Here is an 18,639-nt window from a genome sequence, read left to right as displayed (position 1 = left end):
AAAAAGAAACATGGTTGTAAAAGAGATGACTAAGATGTTAACACTGTGGCCTAAGGATCACGAGTTCGAATCCTGGGTCATGCTGCTTTGCCATCAGCAGCCAGAGCCCAAGAGAGCACAGTTGGCTACGCTCTCCACTCATCACTCTGACAGTTATGCTGGCTGATGCGTCAGAGCCGGAGATCCGGCGCTTTCTTCTGATAGCAATGACTGCCTGGAGATGCTGCATTGGCTGTGTTTGACAAGAGGCGATGGCTTACTTCACATATGTTGGCGGAGGCATGTGCTTATCCACAGCCTCCTAGTGTCGGGGGCATTGCAAGCGATAGGGGATGTCCTAGTAGGTGGGTGGATTAATTGGTCAAGCTAAATTGGAAAAAAAATTGGGCAAAAAAGTGGAAGTTAAGGTTCTTTAACAATGTAAAGGTTCTTCACACTTACACCTCTCTCACAAAATGGTTCTTTATTGACACAAAAAGTGTTTTTTCTATGGTACGGTTAATAGAACAATTTTTGAATAGCCCACTGCATGTGCTCTGTAGATGCTTGTAGATGCTTAACTTGCCTTTAATTTATAGAATTAATTTAAGAAAACACAGTTATGGTAGGACATTTACATAAGATTGTCATGTCAATATTGAGCTTTATTAACTCTTTTGTTCTTTTTCTGGGGCATAATGAGTTACAAAAAATCAACACTGGGTCATAATTACACATACTACGTAAGTCTGACTAAGTCCGAAATATCGTTAGAAATATATATATACAAACAATATACAAACAAAAAAATGTCATTTAACTTTTAACCTTCCGCTAACGATCAGGATTGACTATGTATGAAGGGTTTTGACAGCACTCATTAGATTGTGAATAGGCTGCTTTGAAGATACCTTTGATCATTTTCATACTATCAAACTAAATAATATATACACTGTATAAACAAAAGTATTTGGACACCTGCTCATTCACTGTTTCTTCTGAAATCAAGGGTATTAAAAAAAAGAGTTTATTTTGCTTTTGTTGGAGTAACTGTCTCTACTGTCCAGGGAAGAAGGCTTTCTACTAGATTTTAAAGCATTACAGTGAGGATTTGATTGCACTCAGCAACATGAGCTTCAGTGAGGTCAGGATGTTGGATGGTCATCGCCCCACCTCATCCACAACTCCCCTACTCATCCCATTAGTATTGGATGGATCATCATTCATCATTCCAGAGAACACAGTTCTTCCACTGCTCCACAGCTCAATCTTTATACCCCTCTAACAGTAGCTGAATGTGTTCATTAAGAAGGGTGTCCACAAACATTTGAACATACAGCGTATGTCAATTGTTCTTTGGAGTTTACAGGGTTAAATTACACAAATAGTGGACAGTCAGAGACAATTCAGACAGTTCAGAGGTGTGACCCTAATCCACAAGGCATATCATGCTGTGTCTGATTCTAATAAGGCTGATAAGGTCACCTGGCCTTTGCTCCCTCATATTGAATGACCGATCCTCCAATTAACTGCAGAATCTAACAGCTTCTGCATCGTTCCCAGGCGAACTCTACAGCTTTACTCTTCTAATTCATCCAGGTTCATCATTCTGAACATGCGTTTGGGTCAATCGTGCACGTTAAGCACCCCAGTCTAAGCATGTGCATCACCAGAGCTTTAAGAGGCACTATATGGAGGCAGGATGTGGTGCAGCTTGTCAGGGGTCAGCTAATGGGCTGATTCCAATCAATGCAGGACATATACGTGTCTGCGTAAGAATAGATTTCAAAAATAGCAGAGAAGTGAGAATACACCAAGATGAGTAATTGGTCTGCATCTTCGCGAGCCTCTATCTCCGCGCCGCTGCCGAATGCTAACAATGCTGGAAGTATCAGAACAGAATGAACCATCCAGTTTAATTTCGCCAACAATACGTCTCCCTCCAGTTGTAGCGCGGCAGAGGGAGTGGGAAAAACACAAAAACAATCATATATATTATTTGTGTACAACAAAACATAAAACAGCCGTGTAAACAGCAGCCTGATTGAAAAGAGTCAAGTGGAGAAGAGCTGTTCTTTGGCGATAAGACGTCAAAAAGACCAAATTTAGCCACATGCCTGGTTTCGTGTTGGGAACACATGGGGGGGGGGGGGGGGGCAGATTGGAATTCATTTGGAGCTTCATCAGATGCCACTGCCCCTTTGATGCGGCAGAGTAAATCACATTCTCTTTGGGAACAATCAGTAGAAATTCTCTTGTTTCCAGCACTGGCGTTACTGCTTGGCATCATGTATTTCCCCTCAAATGCAGCACTGTTACCTTCAGATGAACTGGAATGGTGAGCTGTTGAAAGTATATACACTGATCAGCGATGACATTACACTCAATGTCCATTCTATCAGCTCCACTTCCAATTTAGGAGCACTCTGTAGTTCTATAATTGGAGACTATAGTCCATCTATTTCTGTTTTTCAATGGTCAGGACCCCACAGGACCACCACAGAGCAGGTAGTATTTGGGTGGTGAGTCATTGTCAGCACTGCAGTGACACCGATTGACATGGTGGTGGTGTGTTAGTAGTGTATGTAGTGTGCGCTGGTACGAGTGAATCAGACACAGCAGTGCTGGTCATCCTCTATTCCTTCATCAGTGCTCACTGGAAGCTGGACATTTCTGGTTGGTGGACAGTTCTGAGTCCAGCAGTGACACTGAGGTGTTTAAAAACTCCAGCAGCACTGCTGTGTCTGATCCACTCGTATCAGCGCACACTACACACACTACTAACACGCCACCACCATGTCAATGGTTGGTGTGGCACAAGAGATAACACCGCTAACTGTCAGTAAGCTGCCACACCATGTGGGAGACTGGGGTTCGATTCCCAGTCTGGGTCACTATGCTGCTCTACACCAATAAGAGTCCTTGGACAAGACTCCTAACACTACATTGCCTCACCTCTATAATTCGAGTAACCTTGTAAGTTGCTCTGGCTAAGAGTGTCAGCTAAATGCCGTAAATGTAAATGTCAATCGGTTTCACTGCAGTGTTGAGAAATCCTGCCTTGCTCTGTGGTGGTCCTGTGGGGTCCTGGCCATTGAAAAACAGGGTGAAAGGAGGCTAATGAAGCATGCAGTGTAACTATGATGGACCACAGACTGTAATTATAGAACTACAAAGTGCTTCTCTATGATGAGTGGAGTGGATATAATGGACAGTGAATGTTGAAACAAGAAGTTTTTGGTGTGACAGCGATAATGTGCTGTAATCGTGACCATGTAATACAGCCCTTCTCAATCTGATCTCTATCTGCTGCATCTGTGGTACATGGCTGAGATTACCACCAACATTAATGTCCCTGTGCTTTAGAACAGAACAGAAAAACCTGTTGACTCAAAAAGCACTTAATAGAACGCAATGAGCAGATGCTGAAGAGGCTGAAACACCTGTCCATTAGCTTCTATTATAAGTGTGTGTGGAGTCAATGAGTTTGCTGTTCTTTTAGTAAATACAGGGAAATGTGCCGAAGGTATTATCTGTGGTAATCAACCATATGCTACAGATGGCCAAGAGAAAAATGTAACCATTGCTATATCCGTTGTACACAAGCCGGCTTGCTTTCTACAGTGATCCTAAAGCAGAATGAGATTCGGCAGTAGAAATGCTAGGGAATGCCCCTTCTGATGAAGAATCCTGGGTTGTAGGGTTGTAGGACCTATACTTACTCTGGTCGGTTTAAAGATTTGAACAACCCCAGTCCCCAATGTATCTCAAACTTGGGTAGAACGGTTTACAAAAGTACAAAAAGAGTACAAAAGCCCCTTCCTGAGGATGTATCTTTAAAGTGGCAGGAAGTATAAATGCACTGGGTTATTAAAGACTAGGAACATGCACTCCACATGAGTGCTCTGATCAATTGAAAGACTAGGACAGTCCCCGTCTGAAGGTGTGTCTTGGAGGTTGAAGGAACTACAATTGATCTGGTCAGTGTAAAGATCTGGACAACCCATGTCTGATGAAGTATCTTGATGGTGGGAGGAACATTAAGTCTACCAAACGGTTTTAAGACTAGCACAACCCCTCATTAGTGCTCTGGATAGTTTAAAGACTCCAAAAAACCCTCCTGAGGATGTATCTTAAAAGTGGCAGGAGGCATAAATGCACTGGTTAATTTAAGACTAGGAACATGCACTTCTCATGATGTACGTTGAAGCAGGGAGGAACTGTAAGTGCTCTGATCAACTGAAAGACCAGGACAGTCCCCTTCTGATCATGTATCCTGAAGGTTGGAGGAACTACAACTGGGAACATTCCCTTGTTACCATGACGGCTGAAGGAGGGAGGAACTGTAATAGCTCTGGACAATTTAAAGACTGACAACACTAGTCTGCTTATGTATCTTAAAGGTGGGAGGACATAAGTGTACCCCAGATGGTTTAAGACTAGGACAACCCTTTTCTGATGATGTATCTTGATGGTAGGAGGAACCATTAGTGCTCTAGATCGTATAAAGTACTACAAACATCAGAGGGTACGACTAGGACAACCCCGTTCTGATTATGTATCTTGAAGATTGGAAGATTGAAGGAGCTGTGAGCCAGTTTCTTAAGAACCTCTTCTTATTGCTTTGTATGAAAAAAATGACTCTACAAGTCACACCCAAGCAATTCCTTATTAAATGGTAGAAAATGGGGCTAAATAGCTCAAATTATCATTTTCTTTCATTTAGAAAAGCAGAAAAACATTTTTTGCACATTGTCATTTGGAAACTTCCACTGTTTTCAGTGTTTTTCTGCTTTTCTATATCAAATACAGAAATATGCTAACACTGTGGCTCTTCTGGCAAGCGGATTAGCCCACTGGCTATTCACAAACATCTCCTAACGTCTCAAATGTACATACAACAGTGTTAGAAAGCCCTAATTCTCTGTATGAAGTCCTTTTCATGACGTATGTGAAAGGTGGGAAGAACTATAAGTGCTCTGGGGGGTTTATGGATTAGGGAAATCCACCATTCTGATAGTGTATCCTAAAAGCGGGTGGAACTTTAAGTGGCATGGTCAACTCAAGGATTAGAGAAAGCCCCTTCTGATGATGCATCTTAAAAGTGTGAGGAAATATTAGTCCTTGGGCAGTTTAAAGACTACTATACCCTCTTCGGATGATGTACCTCAAAGTCTGTTTGAACAGTTGTTTCCTCCGCTAGCTGGCTAATGCCAGAAACCAGATAGCTAACGTTAGTGCTAAGAAGCTGAATAGCACATTTGTATTTGCTTATTTTGTTTCATTGGTATCAGTTATGGTGAAATGGATCCGAGCCATGCTTACTGTACTGGCAGCCGTAGGCCTCCAGCCTTAACCCGACTCTTCCGTTGGGGTTCCAATCCAAAGGCAACACGCGCAGGAACTGAGCAAACACTGGCTGCTGAAGCTTGTATGTCACCACGCTGTCAGCGTTGGTGTTCCCAGAGAAAGCCTAAGGGACACAAGATGAGAAAGTTTACTGAGTTACAACAGCTGAGATTTGATTACACATTTCTGCAGGCATTAGACAACAAACATGGGGTACAGTACGGCCTATACATGCTCGTTCAGTCTATAAATCAAACCTGGAATCTATCTGCCAGACCACAGGGCTCATTTATCAATGTATGTGTGTGTGTGAGCTGTGCATAGGAACTGCCAGCACACGCTAGAATCCTGGCATTTGTCAAATGTTCGTGTGCATAGATGCAGGCAATGAATGGTGATGAATCTTACATGTTCTATACTGCTCTGCTCCTGCATGGCCAGGTCCATTAACATACGGAGATGACTACATGTGGTAAACAACATCAGCAATAAAAGGCCCCAAAAGCCTAAAGTAATGCCTGTACTGGATGATACAAAGCATGAGAAAAGTACACAACTGCTTTGAGTAACATGCAAAGATCTTCATTACTGATAAAACAGTCTTAAAATATCCTGAAGCAAATGTTTGGACACCCTGCATGGTCCATACTTATGACTAACAGCTTTTGAAGCAGCTAAGAGTCTTTCAGTTCTTGTTTGGGGGATTTTCGCCCATTCTTCATTGATCCTTGTGCTGTTTTGCTGCGCTGCTACCCACTCACAGAAAAAGTTTTCTTCTAATGACTCTTCCATGAAGGTCATATTGAACAGAGAGCCCAAATCCACATCAAGGTCTTTTGCAGTCAAATCCAAAGAGCAGTTCTCTCTGAAGTCTTGAACTTGACCTGATCTGACCAAACAGACCTCTGAAGTTGGTCCTCTGAAGGTGACCAGAAGCTGGCAGGACATTTCAAATAACACAGTTGAAGTCATGCAAGAACCTCCAAAATTGTAAAGCATTTCTATTGGTCCACAATGTAAAAAAAAAAAGGAAATTTACAACACAATACTTGCAGCTGTGGTTGCCAGAATTTCACTGTACATTATATGGTCCCCATGTGGAAGATATTACAGAATGCATTTTTGGCATCAATACATTTTACATTCAAGAACTCTTTTTTATAAGAACTCTTTAGTAAGTTGCACTAACTTAAAAAAGCCTTAGGGACACCTATTTACATATGTATTCTAACTACAGGGACTTTTGGTGCTATTTTTTGGTCATGGAAGTTTGTATTAGGGTTTATACGGGGTGCATTGAGTAATAAAATAACTATCTGTCAAAAAATGGCAGTATAATTCTGTGGTAATGCGAGAGTGACGACTGCAGCATAGAAGACATGATTATCCAACATTCAAGCCAATCAGGTCGGTTCATTTTTTTTAAGTGTAATGTATTTTCTAAACAGTGATTTCTGTTAAAAACACAGTGCAGGACTATTTAATGTTGAAATAATGTATTTGTTCCTGAAAAGATATGTAATGTGTTATCTGATATATGTATTTATGGTAGTCTTTTAGAGTCTTTTACTGCCACGGTTTGACAGTTATTCATTTTGGAATCCTGACACAATGTAAAGAACAACTGCCAGATTCACATCACAAAGCAAATGTGGCAAAAATGGAGACACAAGGTTTTTGCATGACAGGGACGATATTAATCAACATATTTGCATATTTGAACTACTGATAATGAACTAATTGATATTTTACTGATGTTTACTACATATATGTACATATTTTATGTAAAAATATACAAAAATATATATTTATTTAAGAATTACATATAAGTATATGTAATAAGGTAATATTAATTAAATATTAACTAAAATTACACACATGTATTATCAAACATATAAAAATTTAAGCCCTCTCTACATGGCATACATAGCCCTGAATGAAAGGGGCTATATTAATAAAACACATGATAATTAATATCATTTTTTGAGCCTATATTTTGGAGCACTATTTTCATCATGATTTGCGTCCTCTCATATCGTCACTGCGTCAATATCCAATTTATCAAACATCGCATTTTATGTCCATAACGTGAAGCTGTAACTGAGGCCCACCTGTAATCTGGGCAGTACAGCTTCACAGCTCTGCCAGGGATCAATAAACACAGGACCTGTTTACTACTCAGGCCCAACATTTCCACCATGAAGAGTGACCTGTGCATTCCCAATCACCTGCCTGTATTAAAGGAAATCAATAAGACCCAACTTAACTCGGAGGGAACCAAAAAAAAAAAAAGGCCCACTGATGTTCTTCCAGCTGAGGGCCACGGCTGCTATTTACAGGAAAAAGAAAGAAAAGGTGAAAGAGTGAGGCTTGGATGCAAACTTTTTAGTTGATCTTTTTTTTTTAAATTTATTTATTTATTTATTTTTGTATCTCTCATTTATTCCACATAGTATCTGATGCGAACGCAAATGCGCCTTCCTTAGCGCAGCCTAATTCCGGGTTGAGTAGCGTGTTCGGCGCCTTTGAAGGGATCAGGCGTCTGGTGAAGTGGAGCGTTAAGCCGAACAAATTGCACTGTTTCCTGCTGAGGAAGCCCGAGAAGAGCTGCTCATTTGCTTTAAAGTGCCCTCCTGAAATGCGCCGGGGAGTCAAGGTGCAAATCCTCTGGCATTAGCCGCCGCAAGCCTTTCGCTAGCGGAGCAGCCGTGCAATAACAAGAAAGGCTAGCACCTGAACTCGAGGCGCCTCTTCGTTCCAGGCAAAAAAAAAACCCATGACTGCCAGCATCGGTGAAGACAGAAAACCTGCTCTGATTGACTGTGGCAATTAGGTTGGCTTAAAAGGCACGGCACGCACTACGGGCGAACTTTTACGGCTCCCGTCCACTTCAGCCCAGGCCTGCTACGCTGGTTTTCCGTCGTGCAGCCGCAAGATCAAGGGGAGATTGGAAAGCCTGCCGCCTTTCAATTTGGAAGGAACCGGGAGCGCTCTGCGCACCGTTTTATTTCATACGAAGCGGCCCACCCAAAGCCGTAATGGAAATGTGAAGCTGGAACATTCCCTCAGCGCCGTGCCGCACGCTACATCCATTTACATTTCCTGAAGCCAGCTCCGGGCAACTTTTATTTACCGTCAATGTCAAAGTCGGCACAGCCTACTGGAGGCGACGGACCAACTTTAAACGCTTTGGAGTGCGCTCCACTTTCCACGAGAGCCTATTTAAATGGGCACTTCATGGAAATGGCCCTTTTCATCATCTTTTTATGCCAATGCTCGCGACACAGGGCTACGCAGAAACAATGCTTGAAGTAGGGCTGTGCTTCTCCACGCTGGTCCTGGAGTACTCTCCCCTCGACATTTTTTTAGTGTATACCTGCTGTAATACATCCACTTCAACTCTGGAAGGCCTTGGTAATCAGCTGGTCTGGGTGCAAAGACGACTCTAGCAAGCACTTTAATGATAACTCTAATCCAACAGCAGTAAACCGATGATTGGAGATACTCAAGGCCTTATGATGGTCTGCCCATTGTGTGATGTGGTCTCGAATGCATGGCTTTTTTGCATTAAATTTTGTCCATAAACTTTTAACCAAACATTAAGACTTCTCTACTAGTCCCATCATTCGAGCTACAGACACCAAATTAGGCAAAATTAATACTAATAGTGTAGTTTATGAGTTAGGCTTTATGAACCGATTGGTGAGTTGGAAGTCACTCTCCCGACACATCAGCTGAGAGAACGCTCACAGCTTCCCTTCTCCCCGTTGCCCTCCAGCACTGTCTGTGCTTGGAGGAGCTTTTGGACCAACCATGTTTTGGGCAAATGTTTTCAGGCCCCACATTTTGGCCAAAAGTTTGTAGACACAGCTCTAGTGGCCAAAAGTACTGGATACGTTTTTAAGCTAAAGTTTTGGCATCCATGTTTTAGCCAAAAGTTTGTAGACACCACTCTATAAGCCAAATGTCTTGAAAGAGCTTTTGCCTCAAACATCTTTTGGTCAAAAGTTGGCACCCTAGATGTTAGACAAACATTACACATCTCTATTAGCCAAACTTATAGAATTAGCTTTTGGGCAAATGTTGTAGGTACCGCATATTTTACCACACACCTATGCCATAGCAATGGATTAGCAACCACCATAACAACCACCTGTGTTGTACCATAGCAACCTGTGAGAACCACTTTATCTGTGCAACTGTTCTGAGTTTCCTTCAGGAACTGCACTTTTTTTTAGTAATGAACTGTTTTAGAAATGTAGCTATATTCTTTTTCTAATTTATTACTTAATAATTCAGAGGGATGTTTAATACACACTCTCTGTCTAGTTCTGTCACAATGACAAGGGCACAAAGCCTTGAAGGTTGTTTGTGCTATTATAGGACTCTTGTGAAGGTCGGGGCATTTTCTGTTGATGACTGCTGTGAGAAGACGTGGCCCTGAGTGGCAGAGAAGCTGCTTTGCTGTTCTGCGAGAGGTCCTGGGGTCAAAAGACTATGAACTGCGAGACAACACGCTCTCTGAGTGAAGTGCTCGGAACCTCTGCTCGGTATGGCCAGCACATGCCTGTTCTGCATGGGGTAAAGTGGTATACAGGCCAGAAGACCTTTTTCCAACCACTCATTTCTTCTCTTTCACCTTTCCAGAGACACTTTTAAGACACTTAAAGATTCAAGGACTGGTTGTTGTGTTTAAGAAGGTCACAGTGACATTAGATAAGAACGTGTTGTGTTCATCTTTAAGCTGCGAGAACTGCCATAGTGGACCCCCTCACAGACACTGGAGCAGGATAACATGTTAATCGGACACTGCTGACAGCTATGTTGATAAATGCTAGCCCTTAGTTTAATCATTTTATATTTCTGTAATGCTGATTTTGTAATAATAATTTTCAATTTCTAATATTACACCATTTTCTACCCAGTTTGGAAGACCATTTACTCAATCCCTGTTCAATACCCCCAACACAAGGAGGGTGAAGGCTCACACATGTCTTCTCCAACACATGTGAAGCCATCTACTACCTCTTTCTGAACTGCAGCTGGTGCAGCATCACTAGGTAGGCAGCACGCTCGGAGGAAAGCGATACAACAGCTAACAGACACCTGTGGCAGCCAACATTACACTAGGAGTGATGTGGTGAGGACATTGGCAAGGCCAGTTGTGCTCTCTCAGACACTGGCTGCTGATGGCAAGCAGCATGACCCGGAATTCAAACTGGACCCCTGGACCACTTTGAGCCTATTAATGTAAATTTTGACTCATGGTCATCTTTTCACGTTTTGAGATTTGAATTCTTATCCATTAGGTCTGGGAGTTTTCACACAGCTTCATGATTTATCTTAGTCATGCTGAGGTCAGTCAATTCATCCATCCATTTGAGTTTTTAGTAAGCAGACACAACAGGGTCGACAGCACCACCTGCACAGAGCCTGTTTCACTCATTTCTCATGTCACTCCTTATCATGTTTGTAATGTATATAAGGTATTGGCAGTTAACAAGCAAGGTGGAGATCGAGTTGAGGTCTGGAAAATGAGAACTACTGCTGTAACAGTGGCAAATCAGTGTGGGAGGTAAGTCCTACAATGTCGGTCAATCAATCATGCTGGACGTTTATTGTAATTGTAACTCTATTTTTGTATCATTTTTAATATTTCACACAGTGTTTCCTTTGGAAATGACAGCAATATACACATACTGTTCACCTGAAGTACAATTTCTCTATACTTCTCACAGCCCTGCTATGCTAGAAGGTAAAGGACTATAAAATTTTCTATATCCAGCTGCTGGTGGTTGAGTTGGGTCATAGTCAGGTTCACTCAGACTTTTATTGAGCTACATTTTGGTTCCTAAACTTGGTACTGTGGGTCAAGTGCAGGTCAGGCCTTAAACAGAATGTTCTCCAGCTATATTTGGGCCCAATAAAAAGTCTACACGAGCATTGGCTAAAAAGCGCCATCCTATGGGCTGTCGCCACTTACCCCGATGCTGTCCTCCTGCCGGTACTGTCTCCAGTTGTGGCCTGTGTCGCTGAACATAAGGAGGTAGCTGGTCACCCAGTCAGAGCTGCCGTACCTGCCCTGGGTGGCCACAGCCGTGATCTCTGTCCGCTGCTCCAGATTGATCTCCAGCCACTGATACTTATTTGAATCCAGTGGAGACCAGCCGCCAGCTCCTGCAGGGGAGATATTGATTGGCTGATTGACTTGACTCGACATGTAAAAGTAAAAATTCAATACTTTATACCCTGAGAACTGATAGACACTGACATACTGAAGTACACTCATCAGCCCCTTTATTAAGAATCTTTATTAGGTAGCTTCACCTTGCTGCTGTACAGTTAGAGACTATACCATGATGAACAGTTTAGTGCTAGTCATCAATCACAAAGATAAGAGTTTAGGCTAAGAAACAGAGCCAAGAATTTACATTTACGGTCAGAGTATAGAATATTAAACCTCAACATTTATACATAGTTTACATGGCCTGGGGGTCTGAATCCCACTTTGTCATCAGCATCTGGAGTCAGAGAGAGCACAATTGGCCAACATCAGGAAACAATATTAATTTCGATAGAGACAATTAAAGGTTTCTGCCCGCATTTACCAACTAATTTACTGATGTGAGGTTTAATCATCAATACTGATGTCAGTTTATCATCCAGCTATGTGCCAAGGCACTCATAGTCTGTGACTCTTTTAACGTTAAATCCTCTCAGGATAGTGATATTTACACTCCTAGAATAATTTTGAGTAGATCTGGAAAACAGCATGAACTTCTTATTCTTCTTCTTGACATTAAAAAACATAACCTGTAGGGCACTGAAGAGCACTGCAGCTTTTTATTATTGCAGCAGGAACAGTACAAATGCATACAGGTGTGCTTTGGAGTTTCATTTATATATATATATATATAAAGAATAATACTGAACCCAAAATTGAACCTTGTGTGACGCCTTAACATACAGTCAATACATTTGATTTGTACTTAATTAGTGCCACGCACTGTCTGTCAATTTGAATGTGTGTCAAAACAAATGACCTTGAGAAAACAAGCTCAAACGTTTTAACACCATTTAAGACCATCTCAGAATGGTCAGAATGTGGCCTTAAGCTGACTATCAGCAACGTTTCAGCAAACCTGCCATTCAGCCCCTCCTGCCACTGCCAATATATCTTTAGATTTTCAATGCCAGAATCTATATAATACTTAATACATAACAATTTTTTTTTCTAATGTCTACATTTAAATTCTTAAACCTATTTGGCACCAAATTACATTTAGATAGTACCTAAATAAAATCTTACACATGTAGTGTTTTTTCTTTGTATAATAATACATTCGTTCTGATAATATAAAAAAAATATGATGAATGGTTAGACAATTATCATGAATAATAGAACATTTTATGTTGACATATGGCTGATTAAAGTACGTTAGCATCAGCAACAGTTTGGAAAGACACAGTTGGCTGGCTTCGTCCTCCCATTGCTGGTAGCATCGTGTGATTGGGAAATATCTAGACAGTGAGTGCGAACTGGCCACTATGAAGCTGGGAGAAAAGAATAATACAGACTGTTACTGCCTTAAAGTCAGACATATGTAATTGAGCTCTGTTCCGATTGACTGCCCTGTATTACATCTCGTTCCAAAAGCAGTAGGGAATGAAACATGAAACATGAAACACTTCTTGTAACTTTAATATGAATGGGCGGAGCTAAACTGTGGATAGCTCAATGCATGCAAATTTTGTGTTGGTTTTTGTGACATCACAGACTGTTTACAAACTTTCAAGAGAGCAAGAGAAATTAGTCGTGTTTGAAGCCGTGCCCTATTCCCTATCCACTGCATGCAAAAACCCAGATCACTATATAGAGCATTATTATAGGGAACAGAATTCCACAAGGAACTGAGCAATTTCAGCTTTTATGGGTGACAGCAGTGTCACATAGAGGGTTGCCAGATTGCAACAGTGCTTTCCAGCCAAATGTGTTTCAACAGCCAGCCAAAAGTAAACAATCAAAACAGCTGATGTCCAGCATGTCAACGACAGTAAACCACACCAACATGGTCTAATAATGAACTGTTATAATATATTAACAATGTATAAAACATATTTTATTTTTCAAAATAATTTGATAACTTTATAGATTTTTGTGGCACAACCCAAGTCCTGATAAAGGGCCCTGATGTCAGTGTTGCAAAATCCACCCAATTTGGCTAGAAACTGTCCAATCTGGCAACACGTAAACAGTACATAACCAGTCTGAACTTTGTTCTCCCTCAGGGAAGCTGCACGCAAATATTCAAACCAAACACAGTGATGGATTATGGGTATTCCATGTTAGTTTAGTGTACATTGTTCGTTAAGTGTACACTATAAATTACGGTGAATATATTATTATACGTTTTCGGACACCGCTACGAAATGGCGGAACTAAAACAGTGCACTATATAGTGAATGGGGCACAATTTCAGTTACGGTCACACCTACGTTATAAAAACATACATTATATAAACATATACATATACATACTGTATATGGAACATTTAAGCACAGGTTTAACTTCTTATTGCACACTAAGGTGTATTACTCAGTAACTACAGGGACTGTAAAAACTGGTGGGACTATTCTCTGGTAACAGAAGTTGTGGCAAAATTCAGGAGTTTGTTTTTAGACACTGCTGCAAAATGTTGAAACCATAAAGTAGTGCATTATAGGGCTGAGTGATATGGTAAAAATACTATATCACGAAATTTAAAGACTTTTTTTACAATACACGATATTTATTACGACTAAAATCAGTATCAGTAGCAACAAATTCTTATAAACTGCTATTCAGATTCTCTCTTGTACTGAATAGTGATTTTTATTCAACATCTGCTGCTCTTCATCTAATTAAACCAGTCTAATTACACTGTTAGTAATGAAACCTGCAGCTGATCAGTGTTTATTAAGCACTAACAGAATCCTCGATATGCTTAGAAAAGTTTAATGTTATCCCGATAACAAAATGTACCACAATACCATAAAATATCGTCATATTGCCCAGCCCTAGTGCATTATACATTAAATAGGGCACACGGGCACACCTTTTAAGTTTTATAAACACATATAATATTAACACATACATCAACACAAATCAATCTGTGTTCAACACTTCAAAAAAAATAGGTGTTCTGTAAGCTACATAAACCCACCCCCCACCACCACCCACACTGGACACCTGCATCCAGCTGGTGTGGTGCAACAGATAACACCACTACCTACCGCTGAGCTACCACACCACGTGGGTGACTGGGGTTCGATTCCCAGTCTGGGTGGTTATGCTGCGCTGCACCAATAAGAGTCCTTGGGCAAGACTCCTAACACTACGCTGACCCACCTCTGTAATATGGGTAACCTTGTAAGTTGCTCTAGATAAGAGCGTCAGCTAAATGCCATAAATGTAAATGCACCCAGCTCTTAGTCTGGTTACAATGAAACATTTTTAAAGTTCCTAAAACATTATCAGAGCGTCACTCAAGCCTTGCCCGGTCTATAAAAATTTCAACAGCAGGTTAAGAGCGGTGGATTCTTGTTCTATGCCTCTCATACTAAGAGGTGAAAGGCAGCGAAGACGAGCTGAACAGATTGCATTATGCGCCGCTCCTATCTGGAGGCGATCTGTCAAGGGATTGTGTGGAGAGGAAACAATTTCCCCCGCTTTCCCCCCGGCGTTTGCGCAAAAATGGTGAAGCAATCTTTTAACAGATGATTAAGAAGCAGTGAGATTAAGATTTAATCAACATATTTCATTAAGGCGCAAGCTGTTATACAGTCGTCATGTACGGGGTTATTATTCACCTCCAGTGCATGTTTGTGTGTACGCAGATAAATGCAGCATTTCATAAGAGATGAAATATGAAATGTGACAATATGATGAAACTGAGCACCCCCCATACACCCCCCCCCCTCCCAACTCCGACAGGACCGTCTTTCTGGGCGCGTTCAAAAGACAGTTCAATTCTGTCAACGCTTACGCCAGCTAATAGGTTTTCTACTGTGTGGTGTCATCGGCATTCCAAATCCATGCAGCCTCGGTGTATTAACAGAGTCGATTTCCCTGTAGGAGACCTTTAAATCCTGCCCTAGAAGGGATGGACTTCTACAACCTTGCTGATTCGGGGGCCCAGAAATAGTTATTTGCGGCCTCCCTGTTAGGCAGTCGAGCGTGTCGCTTTGGCTCTGTGGCAGAGAGAAAAAAAGGCTGCGCCTCATAAACATAACAAAGCAAATAAAAAGGCTGTTATAAATGCCATGATATCTAAATCAGTGGAGAACCCAAGCATAAATGGCCCCCCCTCACCCCCAGATGCAGTCAATCAACCAAGACATGTCTGATTTCTGACTTGTGCTTCTTTAGTTTACACTGGAAGATGCTAGACTAATGTTACTAAGACACACTGGACTCAAGACTGTCACCAATCTTGTTATTGTAAATATATGCTCAAAAGCATCATTTATTAACAAATTTTCGGAAGTACATTATCTTCTGCATAACGTCCAGCTCTGTAAAACTATTTCACTTTCTGGACTGCAAATATTCCATTTATTGTCCAAAGCTTAGAGTACCAGTCGCACAAAATGTCCCACCATTCAGCTCTGTGAAGAAGTATATTTTTATGTTTATAAAAACTCTGGGTGAATTTTAAGAAATACTTGAGAGGTTTTCTTAGTAGAGATGCACTGATCCAATATTAGGATTGGATATCGGTCCCGATATTAACAAATTTAGCTGGATCAGGTATCGGATAATTAGGCTGATCCATGGAACCGATCCTTTCACTTTAATTTGTTGGTGTGAGACTGCACTAAATGCTTACATGTTCAATTTTTGATTACTGCTTGGATGTTTAGACAAGTTACTTATTTATTCTCAGGTTCAGCTGCTAGATTTTATTGTAAATAATGCGAAATATTTTAAAATAAGATTCATTACTGTTTGTGTTCGACAATGTGAAGCTACTTATTTTCATTTGATGTTTTTATATATATTTAGTTTGACCTCTTTTTTATTTAGAATTTAAATGCTGTGTCCAGCACCATTGTTTATTTTAGTGACAAATAAATAGCAATTTAGTACTTTTATTTAATTTTTTAGTGTGTTAATTTGTTATATTTTGTTTTAAAAAGTAAGTAAAGTAGAAAAGTAAAGTTTAAGTCAATCCTGATGCTTTAAGTCATTCCCACATTGTGAGGCATATGGTTTATTAATTCAACAATGGTATTGGATCTGTATCGGGTATCGACCGATATGCAAAGTTTGTGTATCTGTATCGGTATCGGAACAGAAAAATCGGATCGATGCATCCCTATGTCTTAGATCATATCTTTACAGAGATAAGATTGGTGGCGGTCTAGTGCTATGTTCCATTTACCTCGGAAGCCAGATGATGGAGCTGGGAATGAGTTCCCGAGTTGACCGCATTCCAGTTAAACAGTCTGATAACTGTACACTATTTCAAAACATTTGCAAAAAAAACAACAGCTAGCTAAAGACTTTGCCGTTCACCACAACTGGTTTGATGATCCTTTACCAGTGTTTTATGGCAAATCTAGGTTTTATGGCAAAATTCCAGATTAGCATTGCTAGTGATACCTCTATATGGCATTTTGCGCATCTAAACACCATGGAAACAACCTTAGCCTAGCATCTCCCGCTCGAAACTGAAGATGCCAAAGACATACCTGTCAGCCCCTCGGTATCGCGCCTTCCCCCGGGGCGATTCCGAGCCGCCGCCCACAGGCCCAAATAAGGGCTTCCGCCTTGTTTACGTTCATGTGTTTGGTATCGGCTCATGATTCATATTCATTTGGTTCACGTGTTTGACCTGGGATTGGGGGGTATTTTAGAAGCCTCAACACCGCCATTCTGTGCCGAGAATTAGATTGTTTGGGACCTTGAGAGGTTTCACGAGAGGTTCCCCATACTATAGAAGTGTGTTGAGGCCAGCTTCTGCTCAGAGTTCACGTTCAGGAGCAGGTCATTATGTCATCCACGAGGCTCGCTCGCTCACGGCCAGGACTTACTGGCAACCCACATCTCAGATAGACGGTGGTTGTGGTTCCAGGTTTGGTCGGCCTAGCCGTTCTTGCTTAGTAGCTGGTCCCCCAGCTCAACCCCCAGTCCCAGGTTCGTTTTGGGTTCGCCCTCTTGTTTGCCACGTTCATGTTTTTGTTGATCACTGTTGTTCATGTTTTGCTGCCTTTTTGCCTCACTTGCCCCCCTTTGTTTGTCTTATTTTGTTAATAAATCTGCTTTGCCTCTATCTCTTCGAGTGTTCGTCCCATCGTCCCATGACAACACCAAATACCAATGCCAATGTCAATTGCTGATCAACAGCATCTGAGTTAAGAGGTAAACCATGCCAGTTAGATTTTTGGCCCAAAATACTTCTTTATATATGCAAATATATTCAATAAGCTTCGCTGAAACTTTCTGTACTGTTATTATATTCTCAGGATTATGTATATGAAAACACGTGGAGAACAACGTGCCTGGATTGACCGTAATATACACCTTCACAATCTATGGTATTGTTTCCCAAATTCCATTTCTTTAGCCGGAGAAGAACTACGCCTCTGAGTGGGTGGGTTGGTTGGGTGGGAAAGTGCTTCATTAGTAGCATCTCTTTCTCTTCATCATTTTCTGCTTTTGTCCTGAGCTTGCTGATGGCACTATTGTTTCACTGCACCTTTTAGGCCCTGCTCCTCACAAATACAGCGCAATTAGCAGCCACTTTTATGTGCAGTATGCATGATTAGCTGCAGCCTTAGCACACTAAACATTCATTTGAGACACATTATGGGCTCACATTGCTGTCACATTTAGTCATACAGTATTTTGTCATGCACCTGTGCTTGTACACACAAGCCCTAATACTTTTAATTGTCTCCTTTTTCAGACCAGAACAGAATGTCTTACAGAATCAGAAACTACAGAAGAACTAACAACACTAACCGAAGCTAACTCTGGACATGGACACACATGTCTTGGCTAGTCGATGACGTTCAAGGTAAAGGGAAAATGGTGTGAATGAGATTTTTTTATAAACCAGGATGAAAAGATATCAAGCTGGAGTTCTCAGGATCTATAGGGAGGTGTCCTGAGCCGAGTGTGAGCCGTTTCCGTGCGGTCAGCAGAGATCAGGAGGATGTGCAGAATTGGGCCAGTCTAAACAGGGTCAGTCTGAGGAGCAGCGTAATTCACTCTCTCTCAAACACAGGCCTGCTAATTCAAAAAAATAAGGTTCAACTTAGAGTCAG

General features: G+C 41.2%; 1 protein-coding gene across 1 annotated transcript in view; it reads right to left on the bottom strand.

Moving 5' to 3' along the window:
* The window catches only part of cntnap3 (contactin associated protein family member 3), a 180,410-nt gene that overhangs the window by 105,663 nt on the left and 56,108 nt on the right, over nt 1-18,639 (bottom strand). Inside the window, exons 3-4 of the mRNA XM_072658063.1 lie at nt 11,312-11,505; nt 5,305-5,452 (exon numbers count right to left, since the gene is read on the bottom strand). Of these exons, the coding sequence (XP_072514164.1) occupies nt 5,305-5,452; nt 11,312-11,505 (342 nt within the window). The remainder of the gene's footprint in view (nt 1-5,304; nt 5,453-11,311; nt 11,506-18,639) is intronic.

The sequence above is a fragment of the Salminus brasiliensis genome, chromosome 16 (assembly GCF_030463535.1).
Source record: "Salminus brasiliensis chromosome 16, fSalBra1.hap2, whole genome shotgun sequence".
Classification (NCBI taxonomy): Eukaryota; Metazoa; Chordata; class Actinopteri; order Characiformes; family Bryconidae; genus Salminus; species Salminus brasiliensis.
This window is presented reverse-complemented; position numbering and strand designations above follow the sequence as displayed.